Source organism: the organism of the source record quoted next (assembly GCF_019968985.1).
Source record: "MAG: Porospora cf. gigantea B chromosome Unknown PgB_NODE_163_length_32025_cov_121.447, whole genome shotgun sequence".
Taxonomy (NCBI): Eukaryota; Apicomplexa; class Conoidasida; order Eugregarinorida; family Porosporidae; genus Porospora; species Porospora cf. gigantea B.
In genome coordinates this window covers 1-24,376 of record NW_027178719.1, presented here as the reverse complement: position 1 = coordinate 24,376, position 24,376 = coordinate 1, and the positions used below count along the sequence as shown (strand labels likewise).

The 24,376-nt window shown below is 53.6% G+C and overlaps 9 protein-coding genes across 19 annotated transcripts; 5 read left to right on the top strand and 4 right to left on the bottom strand.

Moving 5' to 3' along the window:
- Positions 1-8: 8 nt before the first annotated feature.
- Positions 9-3,211, top strand: KVP17_003210 (uncharacterized protein; the record flags this gene model as incomplete). 3 transcript variants are annotated; one of them, XM_068520237.1, is made up of 4 exons in its annotated part: positions 141-1,692; positions 1,745-1,873; positions 1,898-2,485; positions 2,514-3,211. In XM_068520237.1, the coding sequence occupies 4 exons, from the start codon at positions 141-143 to the stop codon at positions 3,209-3,211; spliced, it is 2,967 nt and encodes a 988-aa protein (XP_068378084.1). The 3 variants fall into 3 exon arrangements, with proteins under 3 accessions (XP_068378083.1, XP_068378084.1, XP_068378085.1); XM_068520236.1 differs by lacking the exons at positions 1,745-1,873; positions 1,898-2,485; positions 2,514-3,211 and having other exon boundaries at positions 9-1,706; XM_068520238.1 differs by lacking the exons at positions 141-1,692; positions 1,745-1,873 and having other exon boundaries at positions 2,441-3,211.
- Positions 3,212-3,240: 29 nt separating this feature from the next.
- KVP17_003212 (uncharacterized protein) lies at positions 3,241-4,788 on the top strand (the record flags this gene model as incomplete). Its single annotated transcript, XM_068520241.1, has 1 exon — positions 3,241-4,788. The coding sequence occupies one exon, from the start codon at positions 3,241-3,243 to the stop codon at positions 4,786-4,788; it is 1,548 nt and encodes a 515-aa protein (XP_068378088.1).
- Positions 4,789-4,987: 199 nt separating this feature from the next.
- KVP17_003214 (uncharacterized protein) lies at positions 4,988-8,231 on the bottom strand (the record flags this gene model as incomplete). Of its 3 annotated transcripts, XM_068520246.1 has the most annotated exons (3): positions 4,988-5,722; positions 5,750-7,471; positions 7,500-8,231. In XM_068520246.1, 3 exons carry the CDS (start codon positions 8,229-8,231, stop codon positions 4,988-4,990), a joined length of 3,189 nt encoding a protein of 1,062 aa, XP_068378093.1. The 3 variants fall into 3 exon arrangements, with proteins under 3 accessions (XP_068378093.1, XP_068378092.1, XP_068378094.1); XM_068520245.1 differs by lacking the exon at positions 7,500-8,231 and having other exon boundaries at positions 4,988-7,390; XM_068520247.1 differs by lacking the exons at positions 4,988-5,722; positions 5,750-7,471 and having other exon boundaries at positions 7,479-8,081.
- A 203-nt stretch (positions 8,232-8,434) lies between these two features.
- KVP17_003219 (uncharacterized protein) lies at positions 8,435-8,818 on the bottom strand (the record flags this gene model as incomplete). The annotated part of the gene is made up of 1 exon (XM_068520253.1): positions 8,435-8,818. One exon carries the CDS (start codon positions 8,816-8,818, stop codon positions 8,435-8,437), a length of 384 nt encoding a protein of 127 aa, XP_068378099.1.
- Positions 8,819-9,011: 193 nt separating this feature from the next.
- Positions 9,012-10,596, bottom strand: KVP17_003213 (uncharacterized protein; the record flags this gene model as incomplete). 3 transcript variants are annotated; one of them, XM_068520244.1, is made up of 2 exons in its annotated part: positions 9,012-9,333; positions 9,362-10,596. In XM_068520244.1, 2 exons carry the CDS (start codon positions 10,594-10,596, stop codon positions 9,012-9,014), a joined length of 1,557 nt encoding a protein of 518 aa, XP_068378091.1. The 3 variants fall into 3 exon arrangements, with proteins under 3 accessions (XP_068378091.1, XP_068378090.1, XP_068378089.1); XM_068520243.1 differs by lacking the exon at positions 9,362-10,596 and having other exon boundaries at positions 9,012-9,305; XM_068520242.1 differs by lacking the exon at positions 9,012-9,333 and having other exon boundaries at positions 9,358-10,557.
- A 29-nt stretch (positions 10,597-10,625) lies between these two features.
- KVP17_003207 (uncharacterized protein) lies at positions 10,626-19,839 on the top strand (the record flags this gene model as incomplete). Of its 3 annotated transcripts, XM_068520229.1 has the most annotated exons (5): positions 10,857-15,407; positions 15,436-16,238; positions 16,269-17,729; positions 17,758-19,216; positions 19,243-19,839. In XM_068520229.1, the coding sequence occupies 5 exons, from the start codon at positions 10,857-10,859 to the stop codon at positions 19,837-19,839; spliced, it is 8,871 nt and encodes a 2,956-aa protein (XP_068378076.1). The 3 variants fall into 3 exon arrangements, with proteins under 3 accessions (XP_068378077.1, XP_068378076.1, XP_068378075.1); XM_068520230.1 differs by lacking the exons at positions 17,758-19,216; positions 19,243-19,839 and having other exon boundaries at positions 10,626-15,407; positions 15,436-17,733; XM_068520228.1 differs by lacking the exons at positions 10,857-15,407; positions 15,436-16,238; positions 16,269-17,729 and having other exon boundaries at positions 17,795-19,216.
- Positions 19,840-20,141: 302 nt separating this feature from the next.
- On the top strand, positions 20,142-22,158 carry KVP17_003209 (uncharacterized protein; the record flags this gene model as incomplete). Of its 3 annotated transcripts, XM_068520234.1 has the most annotated exons (3): positions 20,142-21,325; positions 21,385-21,733; positions 21,763-22,158. In XM_068520234.1, the coding sequence occupies 3 exons, from the start codon at positions 20,142-20,144 to the stop codon at positions 22,156-22,158; spliced, it is 1,929 nt and encodes a 642-aa protein (XP_068378081.1).
- A 306-nt stretch (positions 22,159-22,464) lies between these two features.
- On the bottom strand, positions 22,465-23,082 carry KVP17_003215 (uncharacterized protein; the record flags this gene model as incomplete). Its single annotated transcript, XM_068520248.1, has 1 exon — positions 22,465-23,082. One exon carries the CDS (start codon positions 23,080-23,082, stop codon positions 22,465-22,467), a length of 618 nt encoding a protein of 205 aa, XP_068378095.1.
- Positions 23,083-23,105: 23 nt separating this feature from the next.
- Positions 23,106-24,275, top strand: KVP17_003218 (uncharacterized protein; the record flags this gene model as incomplete). The annotated part of the gene is made up of 1 exon (XM_068520252.1): positions 23,106-24,275. One exon carries the CDS (start codon positions 23,106-23,108, stop codon positions 24,273-24,275), a length of 1,170 nt encoding a protein of 389 aa, XP_068378098.1.
- Positions 24,276-24,376: the final 101 nt, after the last annotated feature.

Below are 24,376 nucleotides of genomic sequence, written 5' to 3'. Positions count from 1 at the left end.
AGGCAATTATGATCGGGCGTCGTCTTGCGGTCTGTCACGCTCCAACGACAGGAGAGTTCTCTGCGTGGTTCGACTCCGTACCACCAACGGGTAACGCCGGCACTGTGCGCTGGGCTGGCGAATTGCAATGCGTCGAGTGGATGGGTATTGAATGGGACGATTGTCGTCGAGGCAAAAACGATGGTTGTGCTCGGGGACAACGTCTCTTTTGGCCTGAGGGTCGATTGGCGCGTCACTATGCGAAGCTGGGGGGATACATCTATTCCGCGGCCACATCTTGCAGTTTCATCCGAACGGAGAGCATTCGAGCTGACCTCCACAAATTGACTGGCGACACCAGATCAGTAGCCTGTGCCGGTGATGACCTCATGGAAGCTCTGGTTCGTCGCTACTGCACCCCTTGCGTCCCCGACGAAAGCGTAGTGCAGTTTGTCGGTGTCCTCGCTGCAACGGAGCACTTCAGTCAGTGGGAGGATCTACCATTTCTAGGGCTCCTCAATTCCTGTGTGACTTGCGCACTTGACGTACCTCCGTTGAAGGCGAAGGCCTTCTCTCTGAACGGTAACCGACTGTTGAGTTCGTGGACAGTTCCCCTTACAATCTTACAAAAGTCCTCGGATTTGACAGAACTTGACTTGAGTGGATGTCCAGGATTACATACCGCCGATTTCACCTCTTGGCCGCAATACCTGACGTTTCCCAGCCTCCAGCGACTCAATCTGAGCGGGTCCCCTCTCCTTTCACCGGAATGTGTGTCAGAGTTGCTCTGCCGCCTCCCAGGCCTCAAACAATTGTTGCTTGACGAGATAGGTTGGGACACTATGCCTGACCGCCTTGCCCCCCACGGACTAGAATCCTTGTCACTCAGCGGGAACTGGTTGGACAGTGGTCCTGGGCGCTTAACCTCAGGCTTCGTCGGTTCGTTCCCTCGGCTAACAACGCTGAACCTGAATCATTCGAAGGTGTTCCATCGCTTCTCGAATGCCAACGACTGGCCCCCAATCCCCCGCATCACCGATCTGTCCTTGGACTCTGCCTGCATCTTCACTTGGGCGGATGTTGAAAAGCTAGCGGCCGGATTTCCCAATCTGCACACTCTGCGAGCACAGCATATGCCCCTTACAGGGTCGGAAACCTGTGATTGCGGGACCCGTGGGCCTGTTCGATCAAGTCTACCGCTGCAGAAAGTGCTGGAGCAGACGTGTATCACCCTCTGGCCGCATCTACAGTCTTACAACGGAGGGCAGGTTTCACGACGCCTCCGAGAGGATGCTGAGCGCTGGTTTGCTAATCTGTTCGTATTCAGCAGCCCGCTAGTGCAGGACTTCGCAACTGCAGACAATCTGAAGACACGCCTTGAGGCCAAATTTGGGGACTTGAGCCCGACAGCCCCGTCTACATGCATGACGTCCGCCTCCTTGGCTGCGTCGCTGATAACAGTCACACTCGAGCCGGGCCTGACCCTGCCAGACGGACGGGTATACACGAAGAAACTATTGCCGAGCATGCCTCTGAGGGACCTGAAGACCTTGTGTGCTGGTGTATTCGGATTGCCATCGTCGTCTGGTATGAGTCTCCTATGCCAGGACGACATGGGATTTCTGGAGCTGGAAATGGGCACGACGTTGGGCGACAGCTGCTCGACGAGGTCTCTCCGAATTCGTGTCGACATGAGAGCTACCATCAGTGACCGTGAGATTTCGTAATTTTATGGAGACATCTAGGAATAGCATAGAGGTCTCAGTCGGTGGGCTGAGACACGATGTCTGGTTCGTGGGTCATCTCCATGACATCTGTCTACCAGGAGAAACGAGACCGTCATTACAGCCTGGAAACGTCAGGGTGTCGTTGGTCTTGGGGGCACATCACACATGTGAGATCATAACCGTTAGCGCAGCTTGCGCCCGCTCTCCAGCGCCTGTGGAACCTGAAGACCAGCCGCAAGGTTCTGTGGAGCTCTTTGTCCCGGCTTTTGAAGACGTTCCGGCCTACTGGGTTTCTGCGGAGGCGAGGAGGGATGTCTCTGCGAACGTATTTGGCGAAACGGTGAGCTCCTTCGCTCATGTGACGTACTTGGACTGCTTCGGTGTTCACCATCGCGGCGTCCTGGTGCCGGGTGATCTGCTCCGACACACAAGTAAAAAGCCTTGTCTTGACAGCTGTACATTGCTTCGCCACTCATCTCCTCTACCCGCCTTCCTCGCTGAAGCTGTCTGGCCTCTAGAGTCCAAACCAGACGAACAGATGGGATCATCCGAGCAGTTGGTCCCTTGGACGGAGTCTGCAGAGGGAGGAGAGTGCTTAGAGCGGGTAAGACTCGACTGCTCTCTGGTCTTCATCGACGTGGAGAACAATCTGCTTCATTTCGTCGGCGATGAAGATGGCATCGCGAAGGTTAAATCGATCATGGCTCAGGAATTCGAAAGGCTGCGAGTACAGTATGACTTCCAAGAACGACGGGGAAGGAGGCTCAAATTACTCGAGGGTGAGCGTACTGCCAGATGATGATGCAGAACGCAAGCTGAAGTACACCGACTGCTGGCAGCAAGAGGTATCCGTTGTGGACTCGCTGATTGGCGTCATAATCGGAAAGCAAGGGGAGAACCTCTCCAAAATTGCCAAGCTTCACAAAGTTGAGATCCGCGTTCTCCCTGACAACAACGGAGTTCGACTGATACGTGTGTACGGTAGTGAGCCAGAAAGCATCGCAATGGTCATTGAGGAGCTGGACTACAGAGCAGTGTCAGTGCCCACCACGGCTGAGGGGCTGACCTGGCTGTCCAAGAACAACGGGAACAACTTGAGAGATCTGACCACAGTGACTAAAGTTAGCGGTGTGTGGCCTGCGGATGTTGGAACGGCGTTGACCGTTCAGGGTTTGCGGCGACACATCGAACTGGCGACGGGGCTCATCGAGGTGCTGAACTCCTTCCTTGTGTATAGTGGCGCAGCGACGCTGGCTGAGTTTTTGGAATGGGGCAGAGGACGAGGCGAATTCGACAGCGTCGCAGAAATCGAACGGCGAAACAGTTCAATGGAGCCAGCGTACAAGCCGTGGAGACCAAGACGAGATGTATGGCGGGGCAAGAACTGGAATGACGGGGAAGAGAGCCACTCCCGAGGCCCCCGTAATCCTGCCCACAAATCCACAGTCGAAGTCTTTGAGAGTCCGAGAGGTCGACGCCGGTGTCGACGCAACCTATTTTCGTGACGTGTGAAAAATCTCAAATTTCAACGGCCATGTCTTGCTGCTCCAGCTGTGGCTCTTCAGACATAGATCTCCTGGAGGCCACTGGTGAAACGGTGTGTCTCTCCTGCGGCACCATCCTACAGCAAGGTAAACTGGTGTCGTCGTTGGAGTTCGTCCACAGCGGCAGCGGCGGCGCTCAGATGACGGGACAGTTCGTATCCCAGTTCTCTGGTCGCACAGGACAGGTAGCTCGAGAGCTCCAGATGGCTAGAGGATCTACCACCATTCGTCGGATCGCAGATCAGCTTAGCATCACGCCGTTCATTATTGAGGGTGCTGAACGCGTGTATATGATGGCTCTTCAACGGAATTTCACCTCGGGACGGAAGCTGGCGTTCGTGGCCGTGGCGTGTCTCTACACAGTCTGCCGGCGGGAAGCCAGTCCCCACATGCTAGTGGACTTCAGTGATGTGTTACAGGTGCCAGTTAAGATCCTGGGCCGGGTCTTTGTCAACCTGCTGAGACTTCTGCATATCCGCGTCCCTCTCGTCGACCCCAGCCTTTACATGGAACGCTTTACCAACCAGTTGAAGTCCTTGGGACCTGACGTAAGACGAGTGACTGACACGTCTTTGAAGGTGCTTTCCCGATTCAATAGAGATTGGATGGCTACGGGTCGACGACCCATGTCGTTATGTGGCGCTGCTTTGTTGATTTCTCTGCGATTACACGACCACCAGGCCCCGACACTGTCAGAGCTCGCCAATGTCGTCCGCTGTAAGCCGAGCACAATCGCACAGCGCCTACACGAGTTTCAATCCACTTCTTTGGCGGCCCTGCCTGTGGAGGACTTCGCGACGACCGACCTGCTGTCGCTCCCGTCGGAACCACTGCCGCCGTGTGCCCGACGGCGCGTTAAACGGCAGTTGGCCCTCGAAGGCCGGCAGGCCGCAATAACAGACAGGCGGAAGCGAGCAAAGAAGGCTCCAAAAGAGGCGGTCCCCACGCTGCCGAAAAAGGCGCCGGTGGAGGAAACTCAAACACAGGCACCAGATGACTCCCCAAACCCTCCTTCGTCTGAGTCCATGTCCAATGACTCTTTCGTAGATCCCAATGCGGAGCCTGTTGAGCTACACCCTGCCAAAATGGTGGAGCATCAAGGTATCGATTTAATTGATGAATGGTTAACGTCGACAGACACCCGAGACGACTGCTATCAGGAAGAAGAGGAAGAACAAATACGCAGAACTTTGCGCGCTGACGTCCTCTTCGAGGAGGATGTCACCATTGAGTTGGGCCCTGAAGAGACTCTGGGCGACGTGAGTGATAGCGAGATAGATCATTTGTTGCTCTCTCCCATCGAGCGACGGGCCAAGACTCTTATGTGGAATGAGCTGATGAAGGACGTCCTGCCTCAGATGTACCGCCGATGGAATGACCAGCGTAAACGGCGTCTCTCTATTACGCCTAAGAGATCCTCGAAGGTTGAGAAGAAGGAGCACGTGACGTCGAGAGATGCCGTTCTTGAGGCGTTCGAGTCCAAGTCCATTTTAAGCGTTCTCAACGATAGCAGCCTTGAATCGTTGTTCGCTACATAGCGCTCAAGACTCCAGGATGACTGAAGAACTTCCAGAGTGAATGAGTGAAGAGCTTCCAGGATGAAAGAGTGAGGAAGCGAACACTTTTGACAACGATTGCACTGAGAAAAGCTATGACAAGTTCTTTGACAGAGATGAAAGAGGTCGACGCTGAGAATAGTGATAACCATCGTGGAGTGACAGAGGTTCTTAGTGATCATTATGTCATGAGTTCGGCGTGGTCAATGACGGCGTTGATCATGTTCTCCAGGCTGCTCACTGGGAGATCAAGAGAGACGGGCAAACTGCGTGACAGCCGGCAAAACATAGGAAGGCTGGTCTCAGAATCATCGTGCTCCAGCACATCCTTCTTCTCAGAGAGAATGTCCTGGTCGTTGGTACCAGAGTTATACTCAATGGTTAGACGCATCCTGTCGCCTGGCGGCCCGGCCAATACCTCCCACACTCGAATAATTACGTGAGACAAGTAGCGAACGTCGCGGAGCTTCTCTAGTTGCTCTCGGCAGGACTCGTCGACGATGTCGTCGACGTCGATGCCCACTTCTTTTAATGCCGCGCAGCCGAACAATAGAATGTTGAGGATGGATTGCAGATGGCTTGCGCTGGCTACGTAGAACCTGGACCGTATTCTCTTCCAAGGAGTCAAGATGCCCATCCTTCTGGCGTCGTCGTTCTTTAGACGAACATGATCTTTCTCCTGCGCATCGCTGTCGTTCCCATCGGGTGATTGGGGGCTTCGCATTGGCTCCTCCTTTTTCCTCCATGTCTGTCCGCGCCCGCGACTGGAGTCTTCGCACTCAGACTGGCTAGGGAGGACGTCTGCCAAGACTTTCTGCAACAGGCGCCGATTTGTAACGACACCCACTCCCACCCTCTCCTTGATGGAGAGACCGTACTCAGCCGGTCCGATGAAAGCCGCGAGGGGTTCCACCGCCTGCAAAACACACCGGGCAGTACCCACTGAACTTCCGAGGCACCACGTATGATGCCGAAGTTCGTATCGGATACAATCTGCGATGTCTGGCAGTTTGGAAGTGTCGAATCTCCCGGTCAGTGGCTGAAACCAGGCTTCCTGCAGCATTATCCACCGTGATCTCATGGATCTGAGTGACCCCGTCGTCTTCGAACAGGGGTTATCTTTGGACTTAGCCAGTTCAAGTTCGACCTGCAGCCTGTCGATGAGGTTGTCAATCTTCTCCTTCACGCTAACCATGCGTCTGTAGGGGTTGCCCATGGCCAGAACCGCCTCACGAGCGCACTGAAAGCAAGCCACATCTGACAGCGCTTCTCCAAAGGTGGCAGATCTGGCCAGGCCCTTCCTGTCAGTGGGATCGCCGTGCAGAAGGGCGTGAACCATCTCTCTGTTCTCAGTGAGGTCGACGTTCTGATTCATGAAGTCGTCGATGACGGCTTTGCACTGCTCACGGGTGTCGGACACGACTGAGTCATCCAAAATTTTATGGGTGTTGGCAAGTTGCGCGAAAATTGGTGTCAGCTCGCCGTCAAGGTCCAATAGGCCCTTCGCAAAGGCAGCCGCCGTCAGCTGGCACCTCCCTTCGTCTGAGGTGTAGACTTTCAGGTCATGGCGAAACTGGCTGTGAAGGCGGAGAAGGCCATTGGGGTCTCCAGGGTACAGGTTTACCCGAAGGCTTCTTCCTAGGCGTTCAGACTGCACCTTTCCGATGTCAGTTAGCGCACCTCCCCACTTTACCACGACCTTACACGCCACCACGGTCTTCGCAGGGTCCCACTCAACAGGCTTCAGTTGGATCTTGCGATTGATGCCGGTGAAACCATTTCCATCATCAAGCACGGCGTAGAGCTGCTGGTGGCAGTCCAAAGGAGAGAGGTACTGTTTCCGGCGACTCCAGGACGCACTAGTGACGCTTGAATCCGTGTGGCATTCGTCATCTTCACGGCTGGTGACGGATCCAGTTTGTGACTCCTGCCGAAGCCGACTCAACACCTGAGCATTCGACTGCGCCAACCACTGCAGCTCGTCTGGTCGCTTCAATTTCACCTCCTTCAGAGGATGTGCAGTTTTGCTGTTGTCATCTCCCCAGGGTGCTGGCGTCTTCCACAGATCCAAGAACAAGGCCTCTCTAGACACGAACTTCATCTTCTGCTTCGGTTGTCGATCGCCATGTCGCATAAGCACCACGACCTTTCGAAGCTCACGCCCCTCTTTCTGTGGGTCCTTGAAGATGCAGCACGTGTTGTCCTCGAAGATGTCGACGTCAAGATTCTCATTATCCTGCGAGGAGAAAAACTCAGCGGGAAGCTCGCGAGGAATGAACGAGTGCTTCTCCTGAAGTTTGCTCAGAAAGAGGATGCGGACAATGTGTGAACAGTCTGCATAATATTTCTTGTTGCCCTTCACGAACGACCATCCATTAACGTCGCAAATTACAGACCTATTATCCCTTCCTCGTAGGATGTCAAAGCCGCAAACGGTCTGCTGAAAGCACTCTACGATCTTGTACGCGAATAGCTTCTCTTCCTCCGTAAGAATGACAGGGTATCGCACCTCCTTTCCGTCGCGAGTTCGCAGCACACGACCATCAAGGGTAGGTGCTTTGCGTGCCTCGGCATGGGCGAACATGGGACCCACAGTGTAGACCTTCACGTCCGTTCCGAAGGTCGATATGAACTCCTCATAGATGTAGACCCCGTCTCGACGAATCTGCGTTCTAGGCAGTGTTTGGACTCACCTCATTCAGCTCAGGGTGGTACCTAGATGATCTGTCGGCGTACTTCCTGAAGATCTTCTTGCAGCCTCCCCCTGCGGCCTTGCTGTAGTAGACCCAGTTGTTGTGGTCATCCGCGTCCGCCGGCTTCTCAATGAATGGTTTGTCCAGACGGATTCCGTCATACACAATGTAATCTGATGCCTCCTCGAGCGTCGCCTCGCCGCGTTTCACAGCTTCGTGGTCGACTACAATGTACCGAGGAACCGGGAGACCAACTTTTTGAAGCTGTCGGTAGGTTTGAATTCGGCAGCGCAGGGTGTACTGCATCGGAAGACTGTTTAGAATGGCGGGGTTCACTCGCTTCACGTAGGCAATCGCCTTCTCAAGCGGAAAACCTGTACTGAAGAACGCAATGAAGCAATCACACCGAGGCCAGCACGATATATCCTCATAGAGTATGGTCTCTTCGGGGAATACGATGATGCGGAAGTCGCCAGACATGGCAAGTCGAGACAGCAATGCCTTCATGGGACCGCTCTCAGCTTTGGACTTCATAGCGCAGATGCCCAGAGCGAACGCACGGCCCTCCGAAGAGTCATGCATTTCTGTAGAGGTGAGCGGTGTGTTGTCTGATGCCGATGACGTGAGGCACGGGGTACTTTTCGAGTGGGTCAACGGTTGGCGAATGAGTGGCGACGACAGGCGGACCGTCTTTGACATTCGAAGATTCTCTTCGGTGGGCGTCTGAGCCATTATTCGTGAATATTGATGAAGACAGCGCACGCAAACCCACAAGGAAGTTTCCCTCAGGAAAGGTGCGTCCTAAAGCAGGGACGGTAAAGCTTACGATTAGAAGTACTGGGGAAGAATATTGTTCATGCAATAGTTTGCTTTATTAATTTGTTTGACGCATACTAGTCATTATTTTCTTGGTGTTAGTCATTTTTTTCTTGTTGTTAGTCAAAGCCTACGGAGTCTAACGTGTTCGAAGAGTCGGGAGAGGGATCTGAGTGGAGGATTATCGTGGGCTCATCAAGGGGGTGCAGGGGTGAAAACCCAGAAGTCTCCTCACGTGTGGACGGCAAGGGAATCAGAGGTCGAGTGGTTATTCGCTTCCGAAACAGGCCATCCATTGAGCCGCTATCGCTACGACGATCTGCCGCTCGCTCCTTGTACCTGATGGCCATCTTCTTCAACCAACGGCTCGACCAGTAGAGGCAATGGAACGAGAGGATAAAAATTACGCCGCTGAAGGCTGTTAGCACGAAGGCCCACTGTGGTAACCCCACACTGGGGCAGCTGTTGATGTTTTCTACCAGAGTGCCGTCGCAGTCGTCCATGTAGGCTGTTGTGCATCGACCTTGATTGCTCCTTTGACACCAGACACAGGGATATTGATAGTGTCCCACAGTGTTAACCATATTCACACATTGGTCACACCAACTGACCAGAGAGCAAATAGTCGTCCGGGAGAACTGCGCCTTGATTGAGTCCTGGGCGGCCACCACGACAAATCCCCAAGTCCACATAATATTATTTATCGACAATGCTTCTGGTTGAGTCCTGACGAAGTCTTTCTTGCAGGTAGCAACAATAGGGAAGCACCTCTTGTACAAATACGGCCCTCCGGCAGAATTCGAGGGCAGCCAGACACGGCACCGAGAAGCTGACGATGTAGAGTGTACAGAGGAGACCGAACGTGACCACGTGATACCAGTCGACGCCCATTTCAACCTGCAGCCCAATTTGCATGAGAGACCAAGCGACGCAGATGAAGCACCCCAAGGGCATCCTCGACTGTAGCAATGCAGGGGCCACCATGTTCATCAGATGATGGGTGAGGGAGTCCGAAATCCTAAGTCGTCATACGCACCTGGTCTCACGTAACAGTGGATCCCAGAACAACTCGCTCGCAAAGCGTGTCAAGGAACGCACAAAAGTACTGGAAATTCACCGCAATGAACGCAGCGGCCGACACCTGTCGCCCAGGGACCCTACGGGACCGTACGAACACGACCAAGCCTAACACTGCCACCATCTGTGCCAGGATTCGCAGAGGCCACAGAGAGTATAGGAGGAGGTGCTGGCCGTCACGAAGGCCGCACTTGGCCAGGGAGCACACGCTGCACAGGACGACCATGCCATGGAGCACGACATTGAATCCCAGTGTTTCCACAGAGCAAACTTTATCGATGGACGCCTGCCTCCATTCGAGGTACAAAAGCTCGTACTTTGTGGAGGCGAACCCAGTCATAACGGATATCGGCGGCATTCGAGTCTGGTGTAGTAGGGCGTGCCGCGTGAGAGGGACGCTTGACGACTGCAGCTTCTGGAGACGGTTACGGAGCCGTTCCAAGATGGGCACACGCCGTTGATCTGATTCTGTGGATAAGACCGCTCCGTGCCTATCGTCCGTTCGAAACCGCAGCGCGGACTCCGACGCCTCTCGTTGGACTGTGCACGAGGAATCCACAACTGGAGGAAGACCATATCGCTCCCCCCGTTCCCAGGTACTCACCTCGCCCACGTCGAGCAGAATGCTCTCCGCATCCAGAACAGAGGGCATCAGATTCACGCTGTCGCTTCGTTGGAATAGCACCTCCACGACGCCGTTGAACGTCTTCATACAGTAGAACGCGAGAAAGAAGTAGTACACAGGACACATCAGCTCAACCGCCTTGTCGAAAACCACATATGATGGCGGATTGTTCAGTGTGCTAACTGAAATCGCCCAGTTCCAAATCCACACAAAGAGAACCACCATGACGTTGCACGCCTTCCACACGCGCTTCGTGCTGTTTGCCAGAATCAACAGAAGACCTGCCCAACTCAACAGAAAGCTGATCTGCCGAGGTTCGACCATCCAGTAGATCAGGCAGTTTGACACAGCTCCCCACATAAGAGTCAGCTCGAGCATTTGCAAGTTACGTTTGGATACAGCCTCCACCTTGGCAACCATGAATCCCGCCACGCAAACGCTGATCGATACCATACATACCTCTAGTGCCAGGACATCCTTAATGAGCAGCAGGGCCAGCGTGCTGAATGCTGCCGTGTGTAAGCAGACGGCCATCACCATCGTTAGGTGGTTCAGGACGTAGAAGTGCCTGACCCTCATACTCGCTCCAATCAACGAATATTACGTGGATGGAGTCCAACAATCGACTCGGGTCGATCTCGAAGCTAAAGATTGCAAAGAAGGGTAGCAGTACCGTTCATCGAATCCCGATAAAGAAACGTGCCAGCCTGCGACAGGAACTCGAAGACTCGCCTCTCTCTTCCTTCAGGAAACCCACGGCGAGGCGGCCACATCGAGATGCTGTTGAACGCTCCATTGTTCGTACGGCGACGCTGCAGAAGCGACATTCGATCGGCAGAATGCTGCTTGATCCCCCCGAGAGGTTCCAAAAAATGTTGCTGTCCCCCAAGGAACGGTCCTCATTAGAGGAAACACGAGATCTTCGAGCTCCTGTGGTGTCACCTCACACCTCGTCGACTCCGGTGCAAATGGACTCGTTAGACGTCGACTCGCATATGGGATTGGATGTCAACCCATATGCACTCAAGGCAGCTCCAGAAATGAAACCGCTGATGCACCGCCGCGAACGCCTCTACGCCAAGGTAGGTATGCACATACCTACGGAGGTAGACGCCTGGACTGACGACTCAACGAACCCCTACTACGTCGAAAAGAGGACGCCTATTCGGACAATGCGTCAACACGTACCGCTACCATCGGAGGGCAGCTCGACGGTCTACGGAGGCCACGACGAGGCGGGAAACACGGCAGGGGCGATAAAACTGGTGGCGCCCATGGTAGTGGGGATTCCGATCCCCGTGCCGAGGCTGAACTATCCATGGTTCAAGTTAGTGCACTTTCTCCTTACGCTTGGCGGGATTTTGTTGTTCTTCACTTACGTGACTTCCCAGGTCATCATCTCGGAGACTGTCCCCCTGCTTCGTGGCCAAAATGCTACAGTCAGCGTCAAGGACTGCGGCGTCACATTCGACTCTCTTGAAGCCGGAGCCAGCCCCTATTTGCATTTTCGTGTCTGGAGGCACCGCCTTGAAACACAAAATTTCATGAGCTTAAGATCGGCCGCACCACTATCCGAGTGGATCACTCCAACTTGGCTCTCAGTGCGGCTCTTCCAGCGGAATCGCGATATCTTTTTCCAATGCTCAGTCCAGTTTTTTCTGCCTCCTGACTTCTCGTTCGACTCACTCCGAGTCAGCATGTCTCAATCGGAGGACTTCCAGCATGTTGTGACTCGCATCCCTGTCCGCGCAGAAAACTACATCATGTTAAGAGCATACCAGGCGTATTTGGACCTGCGAGATCTGGAGGCCCCCAACGTTGACGTGACTCTCAACGACGGGTCTCTTCGAATGACAGTGCAGTCTCAGTATCTACCCAGGAGACATCTCAATGTGAGATCCCGAGTGGCGCCTGTCTTCATTGACAGCAGCGCACCACTCAAGGTGAGGATGGATGAGCAACAAGCATCAAGGGCCATGCTGCGATCGGAGGCTACATTGGATGTGTCGTCGTCGAACTCGGTCGCCCTGGCAATCTTAAAGCCCACCAATTCCGGAGGGCACCCTGTTTCCGTCTCGATCGTGGGGGAGGAAGTTACAACCTACATCTCAGTGACATCGTGCCCTTCGTGCCCCGCAGACCCCAACAAGCCTAATCTTAAACTGTGGGCGGGGCAGGAGCACCTAGCGCCACCCCACCTCTCAGCCAACTCAGAGACGCGGCTGAAATCCCTGTCCATGACCGGAGACTCGAACCCCTGGCAAGTGCTGATTGACAGCGCAGGCCTGGGCATGCCTGAAGGCATGTGGCACATTCTATCGGGGTACGCGTACCTGGGTGGCAACATCTGGTTCGCCCTGTTTTCAGGGGGGTTGCTGGCACCACGTACCGCAGCATTCCGGGTGCACATCCTTGGCGTGTTCTGCCGACAAGAGCCTTCCGCCATTAATCTTTCAGGGTCCGGCCTCCTGGTCGTACACAAAGGCGACGAGGAGGAGGACGAAGAGGTGCGAGGCCTCTCTGACGCGTTGGCCCATGTGGATGGCACGTGGAAGCGGGCGGACCTGCTGCCTGAGCCAGACGACGACATGATGTGCCGGCGTCTAGGGGGGATCGATGACATGTTCAAACGGAAGTCTATGGAAATCGTTCCTGAGGATTATGGCAACTACTGGCCTGGAGCACGTCTAGGGCGCGTGCGCGGATCGAATCAGTGCCAAGGGGAGTTGCTGGCGTCCACATTCAAGGTTCTTTGGGACTCTGTGGAGGACGTTAGGCACCCGGAATCACTCGTGGTTTTTAAAAACGACGCTGGTCGTGAAGTCTTGTTCGACATGGTTGACAGAACCGTTATGCAGAAGCTGGTGACGATCTTTGACCGGTGGAACTTTCTAGCTGCCATTGCCATGAACTGTACGATGGCTCTTGTCGTCGCGATGAAGATGGCCTTGATGTTGTTTGAGGTGCTTGGTCAGCGCTACAATGAGCCCTTGTCCAAGAGCAAGAACATCCTGAACAACGCCAGTTGCCGAGTAGAGCACGGCTTCGCGCCCGCCAAATCAGCCAGACAGACCGTCATTGTCACCCATACTAACCTACCTGGACAGGGGTTCTGCATTCGCTGGGTCTTTAAGTTTAAATGTGACTACAGCGTATTATCTTTGAGAATCGTGTTCTTGGATGAGAATACGTGCACCGAGATCACAGAGATGGCGCTGACGATAGACCCAGAAACGATCAAAGTCGTCGAGACCCTGGCAGGTTCTCAGAATGAAATATTTCTTCCAATCCGACATCCCGATGCTCTCATTCCGCCTGGGAACGTTCATTTCATCGTCGATAACAACACATCCTGGCTCATCCCATCCCTTGGTAGGTTCCGAGTTCGACTAGAAGCATTGTCGTCTGGGGGTAAACTCGCTGGAGTGTCTTCATGGAGCCCTATGTGCTTGTACGGCCGTTCGATGTTCATGGCGGAGCTAACCAACATGATTGTTGAGCGATTCGCACCCCACACGCTCTCGTCGCTCTCGTACTTCGTCTGCAAGCACGTAAAGCGCCTAGAAATCCCAGCCCATCCGATGACCTTTGCGAAGTTCCACCTGGAGTTGTCTTCCTCGCAGGCCTTGGTGGGTGACAGGATGACTGCGTGTTTGTTTTGGTTGGGTGATGCGGAGAATAGAGCATGCGGGCAAACAGTGCCCGATGAGGTGCGGATCAGGCTCAACCGAGACAATGATGGCAACTTCGCCAACAGCAAGGAAGCCAGGACTGTTCAAGTTCAGCGAAGTGAGCACCGCGCCATCGAGATAGAGATGCTGAGCGATGCCACTGGCGAAATAGTGGGCTCAGGAGTCCTCTACGTCTCCGATGTCCTCGCGCAATTCGAAGAAACTGTGTTCGCCCACGTACATACCGAGGCTGGGGTCCCAGCAGACCAGCTCACCGACAATCTAATGGCTCGTCGTATCCGAATCGCCATCAATATTACTAACAGCGAGTCGATAATGGGTGTCCTCCGAATGGAACTAGACGCCTCGTCGTTCCTACCTCTGCTACGGGTCCCACGAAGCCCCATCATGCCTTGCGGAGTCGCCCGTCCTCGCTTGCAGGGAGTCACGCCGGGGCTGCAAGTTTACCAGGGGTCCAACGTGGCTGTCAGATGGACAGTCAATCAAGATTTCTTCCGCGTCTTTCCGCGTGTGAGGTTCAGCCTGGTGGATGGGTATTCGGGACAGACTTTGGCACCACTTAACGGGGGCCAAGACGTTCTGAACTCGGGTGAACTCAACAGCAGTGTAGAAGTCGACATTGATAAAATCGAAGGCTACAGGGTGGTGGCTATAAAGATGACTAGCTCGCCTTCTGGGGCTGCAGAGGAGGTGGAACTCAGCACGAGCTGCTGCTTTTACGTGCTTAGAGCCCTCTCGCTACAAGCCTTTGAGCTCGCTTACGCATCGTTCTGCAGAGCTAATTCCTTGGAAATGGAGAAACTTTCCCATCAGCAGCTGGCTTCAAGGGGCGTCCTGTGCCTCCATCGCAAAGCCAAGCTCTGCATGGGCCTTCGGGATCCCTTGCCATTCGAACCCGAGGGGGTCGTGCAGACCGAGGGGATGTCGCTGCTGACGTCGACGCTGCATGTCATACGGACTTCCGAGGACACCGCCATATTCGAACCGCAGGATGCTGAACCGTTGAAGGTCATAAAACCGATCACAAGGGAGGTGATCATCTTGGAAAATTGTATACTGGATGACAACGAGTTCTTGTGGACGGCTTCTTCTGACCTCTTCTTCCTCCGATTCGGTTGTATGAAGGGTCAGCGGATTCCGCTCTGGCTATATGTCCAAGGTGCTACACTACTCCGGAGGCTAACTCCTGGAAAACCCCCCTGTCCAGCGCCTACCCGCTCTTCCGACTGGCTCACAGTTTTCGTCATGGAGATGCATGAGACCGCGGCTGAGCGAGGGGTGCGTGCGCTGATGTGTTATCAACTATGGCCGGCGGTCATAGACTCGATCCTCCACATCTTCAAAGGCGGCATGTTGTATGTTTTTCCAGTGCAGGTGCTGCTCTTCGGCATCCTGCTGAACTACGTCTCCACCAGCTTTGCCTACAGCCACCACCGCAATATCAGCCCCGTGTTCATGTCTGACTTCCTCTTCGAGCCGACGATATCATTCCTATGGAATATGCCTAGTCCATATCTGCAGCTGCTGGTATACTTCGTCTTCACATTCGCCTTTTGGATGTGGCAGTTGTCATTCTGTGATCTTCTTAGTTTTCCGAGGACTCGACGACAGCATCTCGCCTACTCCACAATGTACAGATTTGAGATGACAGAGCAGCTTATCCGGACAGTGATGACTTTCTGGTTCTTCAGCATGATTGTAGGGGATTGTTCCATTCATTATACAGGTCTTCTGGTTTTTTGTTGGCGCTTTAGTCAGCTCAGCGGAGTTCTTGCCCGTTGCTGTTGGCCTATGCATTATAGCATTCCTCTGCCTGCAGCAGCACAAGACTTACAAGACCGCTACCAACATGGTGTTTGGTCTGGTTGCGGACAACGCCAGCTATCTCTTTGCTCTCTGTCTGGAGAACTGGTTCATTGTCCACGACATCCTCGTGACCGACCGTGATGTAACGGCTCGTAAACACGACTCCACGCTGTCGAGCCAGCAACGACGCGAGATTCGAAAGACTGTGCAGCTACTTCACCGACGGCTGGCCGAGACCGACAGTCTTAGTCACAGGACCGCCCAGGAAGCCGTTATTAGGAAGTCCGACCTCGTGACGTACTCTCTGCAAAAGATCGTGCCTAGCGAAGGGAACGTGTTCGGCTTTGACGAGTTCGGAGCTGCCTACGGAGTCGAGAACGAGCTGACTCTTCCGACAGGAACAATGCTGGCGTCGGTGTTCGACATTGAGCAGCATGCCTCCTCCGCACAAGATTTACTTCTCGGACTGGAGGCGGCTATGTTGAAGGACGGAGTTCTCTACGGGCCTCGATCCGGATTCTCACTGCACGACGAACCAATTCGAAAATCGACATTCGAGTTGGCCATTGTGTGTGTTCCCGGATTCCGCCCCCCTGAGGAGTTGGACCTCCACTCCAAGGTGTGTGTCATCTTCGAGTCATTCAACAAGGACGAAGACGACCGGCTGCGTGAGGTGGAGTTCTTCCTTTGGCAGGAGGTGCTTGGTAAAGGCTGCACCTTCGAGTGGGAGTCGACGTTAAGGGCTTTTAACAGAAAATACCGCACCAATGTCCTCGTTGAGGAGGGTGCCAGTGTTCAGGATCTCGTGGCGTACTACAGACAACGCCCTCTGGAGGAATGTCACGCCGATTACCGCCAACTGATGCCAATGGCGGAAGAACAGCTAGAGGCAACTCCCGTCTTCGACGTGATGCAAACTGCAGAGTCGGAAGACGAGAGCGTAAGCGCCGAAAGCGACGATGGCGACGATATGACGGAAAGAGATGACGGCCTTCATTCTACAGTGACCCTCCGAACTCTCGAGTTGGTTTTCAACCATCTGATTCGTCAGAATACCGTCGAATCGCTTGACACATTTGACTTCTCGCCTGCATCTGTTGCTGGCAAGGTCGTCCAGACACAAATGAGTTTCTACGCCGGCCAAATCGGGCCAGAGCACTTCAAACATGCGGGTCGGCATCCGGAGAGCGCCGTTGAAAAGGAGGACTCCAAACTGGACGCAATCTGGCTACGAGCGCTGGCCATGACTTTCAATGATACTGTCGTGATGCTCAACAACGAAGCCACGAATCTGCTGGCACACATGTTCAAGCCAAGCAGGGTAAAGGCTGTCTCACTGCACTTTTACGACTCGCTGATGGCGGACCATTGTGGTTGGAAGGTGCGACGTATCCTTTCGAAGTACATGCCAATTGTCAGTCAGGACGTCCACAAGTCCAATGAGGGCTTCCTCAAGATGACAGGAATGCCGAAGACGACTGTGCAAGTCCTCGACTTTGTTCAGATGTATCGTCTTGAGGCAGGGGACCAGCTGAACAAGATGTTTACCATGGCCCGGCACTCAGGGGACCTGGCTGTCATCGAGAACATGCAAGTTGGTTTCATCGTGGATATCTTGCTACAGGCCGGAGTCTTAATCCGCACCGATGTCGTTCTCAAGAAGTTCGTGATCACTCTTCCGGGAAACGCCGCAACAAAGATAGAGTTGGCACAGCCTGTGACTGTTGAGTGCCGCGCTCTCGTAGTGTCCTTCATCCAGGAAGCTCAGACGTCTGCTGCGGACCTCACCGAGGAGAAGGTATTTGGAGTCATTACGGAAATGGTCTCGTCGTATCTTTGGTTCTCGTCGTTCGTCTTCCTGATCCGCCTGTTTGGGGTCGACTTGGTTCATGACACACTGCCTTTCGTGACGATGCACAACGTCACAGTGGGGGACCAGAGTTCCGACGAGTTCCTAGAAGAAACAGAGTCCTCTGTCGTAGTAGGGGGATCGTCGACCATTGGCTATAGCCCAACTGCACGGCGTAACCTGAAGGCCATCCGTATTGTTTTCAATCGACTTTCCAGCAACTCCGGATTCCTTCCTCAGGATTTGGCAGACGAGGCTCTTCTTCTGTTACTCGACAGCCGTCTGAATTTCACGTCAGCTGTAGCGTGTCTAAAGCACCTCGACATCAATATCGTGGACTCTCTCACTGGCGGAAGCATCACCGAGTGAGACCCTCTCGCAATTTACACTCAGCACTCTTGACGATTTCAACATCAATGACGAGAACCCAATGGTCGACGTGGAGAGGTCTACAGAGGACCCCACAGAACAACAGCTGGACTGGACAGACTTCAAATGTAACCTCGGTTGGGCCTCTCGTGTTCGCGACCACTTCGACTCTCTATCCATAAACATGCCTGGATTTCTGGACAAGTCCCAATTCGCGCCATTCGTGGAACGCATTAGGGATTTGCTTTACGCTGACGAGGACGGAGATCTTGGCGGCTTTCGAAATCTCAGCAAAGCCCGTTTCACCTTCGAGATGTTTCATGCGTTGCTGAAGCAGACGGACCTTACGATAGGAAGGAGTCATAGCAAGATTTTGTGGGTGCTGATTGCGGCTAACCTCGGATATGAGGTCCCTTCCACCTTGACAGCACGGGACTGCATTCAGATTATCGTGGTCCTCCTCTTCCAACCCACCAGTTTGAAGGGGAACCTCTGCTTTGATGACGCAGCTGCCGACGTGAAGGCCTACGTTGGCGGGCTGCCAGAGTGTGTATTTCGTAAGCACCTCGCTCGGCTGTCGCTGGATCTGGGCCCCAAGTCCATGAGAGCTATCTGGATGGACCTGTCGAAAGCTTACTTCGACCTCACAGCCATCACATCCAAATTGGGTCTGTCTCGTAAGATCCGAACCAAAGGACTGCGATTAGACATGGATCGGAAGGGCAGAGATCCTACCCAAGGAGCGTTGGTCTCCATATCTGGATTGCGGTTGCACCTGGGCAAATTTCTGAAGACAGGACTTGAGCGGAACGGGCTGATACACCTCCTCAAAGCCGAACTAAAGATGTCAGTCACAGAAACGGAAATCTTGGGAGCGCTGCAAAAATTCGCGGTGAAACCAAATCGTTATGGGTTCTATCAGCCTGAAGATATCCCGTCATTCATCATTAACCTGCGGACCTCGGGCATGACATACCCGATGCTTTCAAAGATGATTCGGTCCATGCATTTGAAACTTCCGGAATCAGACGTACGTCAGATGTTTAACTTGATGGACGTCAACTTTGACACCACTCTGTCTCTCCTGGAGCTTATGTCTGGCTTTGAGAACCTGTTCAAGCACTTCCTGCCTCAGTACATGCTGGCGCAGTTGAAAATGGACACCTACAACTTTCTGAAACGTACCGTCCTCACTCTGACCCTGAGCCTCACCGCCATAGGTTTCGTATCGCTGTCCATATCATCCTTCACAGGACAAGTAAACGGTGGGAACGCTGCTCTGCAAACGGTGCTTGCGGTTGCTGGTGGAGTTTCTGTCAGCAGTGGAGGCGGCGAGCAGAAGGCCATGAAATTCCGTGTGAAGGAGGCGATGGAGGCGGTATTTGGTGACGACCTTGACCGCCGTATTGAACAGCACAAATTGAGCGAAAGTCTGGCTTACGTGCAGAAGAACGCCAGCACCGACACAGACAAGAGACTTAGGGTTAGATTCGGGTTTTTCCAATACAGATATCCTACTACATCCCGTCTAAATTCGTACCCAACCAGAAGGACCAAGAGATCTGCATCGTAATCACCACTGGATCGTTCGTCTTGTTCGAGCCGCAGATTATTGGTCGGGTAGATCCTCTGGATGTGAGATGGTCCATCTCGCCCAGGCTTCCCGCTGCGCTGGGCCTCATTTTTTGTTCACGTACAGGCACTATCAAGGGTAAGGTGGCCGAACACGTCACTGCCTCAGCAGCCAGCGAGGCAGGGCGAAAGGTGGTTGTTCGGAAGATCACTACTGTTCCACGAAGATCCTATTTGATAACTCTGCGAACGCGTGGACTAACAGCAAGAGCGCGACTGACTATTCGAATTGTAGGATCGAATGTTCAAAAGGCGCTACAAACTGAAGGAGAGTCCTCTCAACCAGTAGATCCCTGGACCATTCCGCACAGCATGCGCGACATCATTGACCCAGGGTCAGCTTTTAGCCTTGATGGCGTCGCCGACGCGACTGCTCTGCGAGTCGTGCCCCCACCCCGAAGAAAGTCCCAAACCTCAAAGAACACAGGGTTCCGAAAGCGTGCGAGCCTGTATGTGACTAATGATTCCGACTGAAGGAGCGTGGGTGCGAAATGTTCACTCAATTCCCATCCATCCATCAATGATCCTCGCTCAATCCTCCTTCGACGAGACTTGATTTCCGAAAATGTCGGTGGAGCTGCCGGAATTGGATATGAATATGTAGACCACGAACAGCAATGGCGAAAGTGCGAACAAAATCTGGTCACAGGAGCCGAGGCAACCTCACCTTGAAAGCCGAAAGCAGCGAGTTGAAGATGTCTGCGATCATCGTAAATTGTAATTTCGTCGTAGCCCCACAATGATCAAGATGATCACACAGTGGAATCTGTAATTGAATGGTTGACCTCGGGGCGCTCGTTGGGGAGAAGGAGTACACAGGTCAGAATGTTTATGTCTGGGGATCGGAAGGGGCGCCCACCATGTTAGTCGTCACCGGAATCCACGGAGGCCAGGCTGGCGGCGCGATTACTGCGCTGAGGTTCGCCCAGTTTCTAGAAGAACACGAACACATGCCGGATCTTCAGCATCTTCATGCCACTCGGCAGCTGATCGTATACTCTGCAGTCCAAAGCGACAGCGACAAAGACGCATTGGCTCCTGTTGCAGACTTCCCACCCGCTAAAGCAGACTGCGTAAATTCTGCCACTTCCAGAGCAATCCTCCGGTTGTTTGTTCACTATGATTTCGTCACTTGCGCAACGATCCGAGTCGGTCGGGGCACGATTTCCTACGCAAAGGAAGGCACGGAAAGCTGGAACGCGGTCATGAGTCCTCTGTCCGAGCTCATGCGCGAAGCTGGAGGTCATCTAGGACCGTCGGAATACTTTTCTGAAGGCGGTGTGACTTCTAAGGAGGCTAAGTTCTTGTACTGGGCGTATAAGGGTGGAGGAAACCCCGATAAATATCGGTGCAAGAACGTTGAAGCAGGTTTTCGTAGAGGACGTTGCTTGAGTTTTCTATTGGAGACAACAGCCGAAGGCGAATCAGAAGCTCCTCTGACCATTCAAGACGTTTCGCTGCCGCCTACGTCGTGGTCTCCAGAACTCCGATCGACGAGAGCGTTACTGACACTTCTTGAGTTTACGGCACCTTCACTACATGTCCACGAGGTTACACGTTTCCCAGGCCGCCGACTAGAACTCGTATTTAGCTTGGTGGGATGCAAAGGGGCGGATGTTCAGTGGTTCACTTCCGAGGGCGACTGCGAGTCGCCTAGCTGGAAGCTGGCACTGTCGAACGAGATCGTGGCTTGCTCTCGTCTGGATCTTTTCGAGGGGATACGTAATGAAGTGTCACTACACCTTCCAGCTCCTACGGCTTGTGTCATGGCTAAGTTCAGGCCTGACTACCAGTGGCGTGCGCCAAGACACTCGCTTTTTGCGAAGACCCGAGGCTGGAACTCCTCGCCTCCGTTATTCGTGGGACCGGACACTGTGCTGAAGGAGACCTCCAACACGTGGTTGTGGGCTCTGCTGGGGATTTTAGGTTTCTACTTGTTGTGGCGCCGTGCAGGAAAAACGTGAGATGAATGAACGAACGAGTTGATGTTGTCGTTTTCCAAGAACGTCTGGAAACCAGTAAGAAATCCGCCATTGTACTGTCTCAAATGCTGAACGTACCCGAGGAACACCGACGATTTCCCCCCACGGTGGCTGGACGCTTCCGAAGCAACCCCCACCTTCACGTGGATAGCGTTGTGGTCGGCCAGCCGGTTCGAATGGAACGAAGCAGCCCTTTGATGCCGGTTCGCGAACCTGAGATCCTTCCGAGTCATACTACCATGACTTTCGTTGTCGGCTTTGCTGAGTTGATCCAGCAATTAGTTATCGTCTTCAAGGAGGACATGGGACCAGTATCCGAAAATGTGGACCGCTGGGGGTTGCTTGAGGAGTCTTATGACGTGGTGGATTATGTGAAGCGACTTCATGTGAGGACACGAGCAGTCTGCTGATCCAGAAATTTTTTGACTGCTCTAACGAGTGCTTTGTGCTCGCCCTCATTTATATAGACCGCATTCTGCAAGTGCAACAGGATTTTCCGGTTACTGCGGCAAACGTTCACCGTCTAGTTCTGGTGTCTCTCATGGTTGCCGCCAAATTCTTTGATGATCGCTACTACAGTAACCAGCACTACGCCCAGATTGGAGGGATCCTAGATGTCGATGAAATTAATCAGCTCGAGATCAGGTTTCTCAGCATGCTGAACTACCAGCTGTACGTGACACCTCACCTCTGCGCTTTATATCGATCTGCCGTGTTGCGGGCCGTTGAGGACCCCGATTCGCTGCTGCGAGGACTGCGTCCCCAGGTGGCACGAGGCACGAGCGCGCCTGTGATGGCACATGGGATGTAGCGCGGCTACATTTACGAGCACTCTACAAACTGCATGGACTGCTCAACACCACAAACTGCATGTCGATCTATTTTGTTTAACAGATTACATTCCAGAAACAAAGCGTTGTCAGATTGGATTCAGTCTTTAACAGATTACATTCCAGAAACAAAGCGTCATCAGCTGCGAGTGTCTACAGTAGATTGCTCAGCAGGAAGACGCCTGGGATGACCCACCACTGCGTAAGACTCGCCCAACTCACTCACGTATGTCTGCAGGAGACTCGGCGATGCTGCCTCGGAATTTTGTCGCTCCACAACTCCCATCTCATTTACAGTCTGGGTGAGTGGAAAGAAGGCCGCTCACGAGTGGGAACTCAGTCTTGGAGGCGATCGGCCAAGTAGGCGCAGTCATTCCGAACGAGCTGGACTTTACAACAACCATTGGAGATTGGAGCATGCCTCTGCGTTGCTGAGGAGGCAGCCTTCTGCGGGCTGCACCAGGAGCCAACCGTAGGTACTGCAGGCCTATAGGCCTGTCCTGCGCCGCGGGCCATGTAAGTTCGAAAACTTCAACAGTCTGGTCCTTAGCTAAATCGGGAGACTGATGGCGAAAAATGCTTAGAGGTGTGGCTGCGTAGAGAGAATCACCCCCTGAGTCCAAGCGAAACGTGACTAAGGCATCTTTGCAGGACGCCGCCAGCTTCGATTTCACAGCGGCTGCCTCCGGAACGGGAGAGAAAAATGATATCGGTACCGAGACAAAGGGTATGGCCTTGAATCCATCCACCGACAAGGACTCCACTTGATCGTTCACGAAGGGGGGTTGGTCATTGGACTTGGCGTCGCCGAGCTTGTACCATTCAGGCTCTCCACAGCCGCTTACCGAGACCTCGAGAGGAAACTCGAACGCCAGCGCCGTTGCAATCAGACACGCAACTCGCATCAAATCGATAAATACCTGTCTGCATGGCGACCTTGGCAGATTCCTTTCTCGAAGACTTGGAGGAACTGGAGGAAGTCGAGGAGGTGGAGCTGGGGATATGGGACTGGTCAGATGAGGAAACAATTCCTGACGCTGTAGAACTCTACGTGGCGCAGTTGGCGTCAGGGTCGACGAGGTTGTCGACTTTACTGAAGGAGGAGGAGTTCTTGTCGGTGCTAAGCGAGTGCCAGCGGAGTACCCTGCAGGACGCTCCTGTCAACGACGAGGCCGCAGAGTACGATCTAGTAAAGCGTAGCAACCAGATGGTCGTGAAGGTGGATGTGGAGATTCTGAACATTTTTCGATTCGTCAAGGATGCGTATGCTAGGAAGTTCCCCGAGCTGGAGTCAATTGTGTTTTCTCCGTTAGAATACGTCTCCGTGGTAATGCGGCTCAGGAATGCTGCTGACGTCACGCAGGTAGAGCTAGGTGACGTCCTGCCCAACGCTACTATCATGGCAGTGGCGGTGGCAGCCTCCATGTCCGTCGGCTCACCTCTGCCACCTATGGATTTGGAGCAAACTATGGAGGCTTGTCGGGAAGCCCTGCACCTTGCTGACGCCCGGGCAGAGATCCTGCGGTTTGTTGAGTCTCGCATGCAGTTGTTGGCACCAAACCTCACCAGAATTCTGGGGCCGGCGATAGGTGCCAGACTTATCACACTAGCTGGAGGCATTCACGCCATGGCCAGGATGCCCTCACAGCAACTAATGTTGCTCGGACGACCCAAGAAGTCCAGTGTCGGGCATGCCTTGACAGGAGCTGCGCTGAATTCGGGTCTGTTGGCCGAATGCGACATCCATACTTACGCTCCTGCCAACGTCAAGAGCAGAGCTCTGAAACTTCTCGCTGGCAAATGTGCTTTAGCCTCACGAGTCGATTCGTTTGGTAGTGCGAAAGACGGCTCAGTCGGAGAAGCTCTCAAGCAAGAGATCCTCAGTAAGCTGGTGAAAGCTCAGGAACCACCAAACAACCCGATACGAAAAGCGCTACCCGTTCCAGATGAACGACCAAAGCCCAAACGCGGCGGAAAAAGGCATCGAAAGCGCAAGGAGAAGTACGGATTGACGGATGAGAAACGAAAGGAGAAACGCCTGACATTCGGACCAGAGAAACGCAAAGAGTATGAGGAAGACGAGGATAGCGAGGATTAATGTAAAGGTCGGCTACGCGAAGATCGCGGTCATGTCATGTAAGGTGGTCTTCGACCCGTCAATCATGGAGTCCAAGAAGTTGCTCCGAATATCTGGAAGAG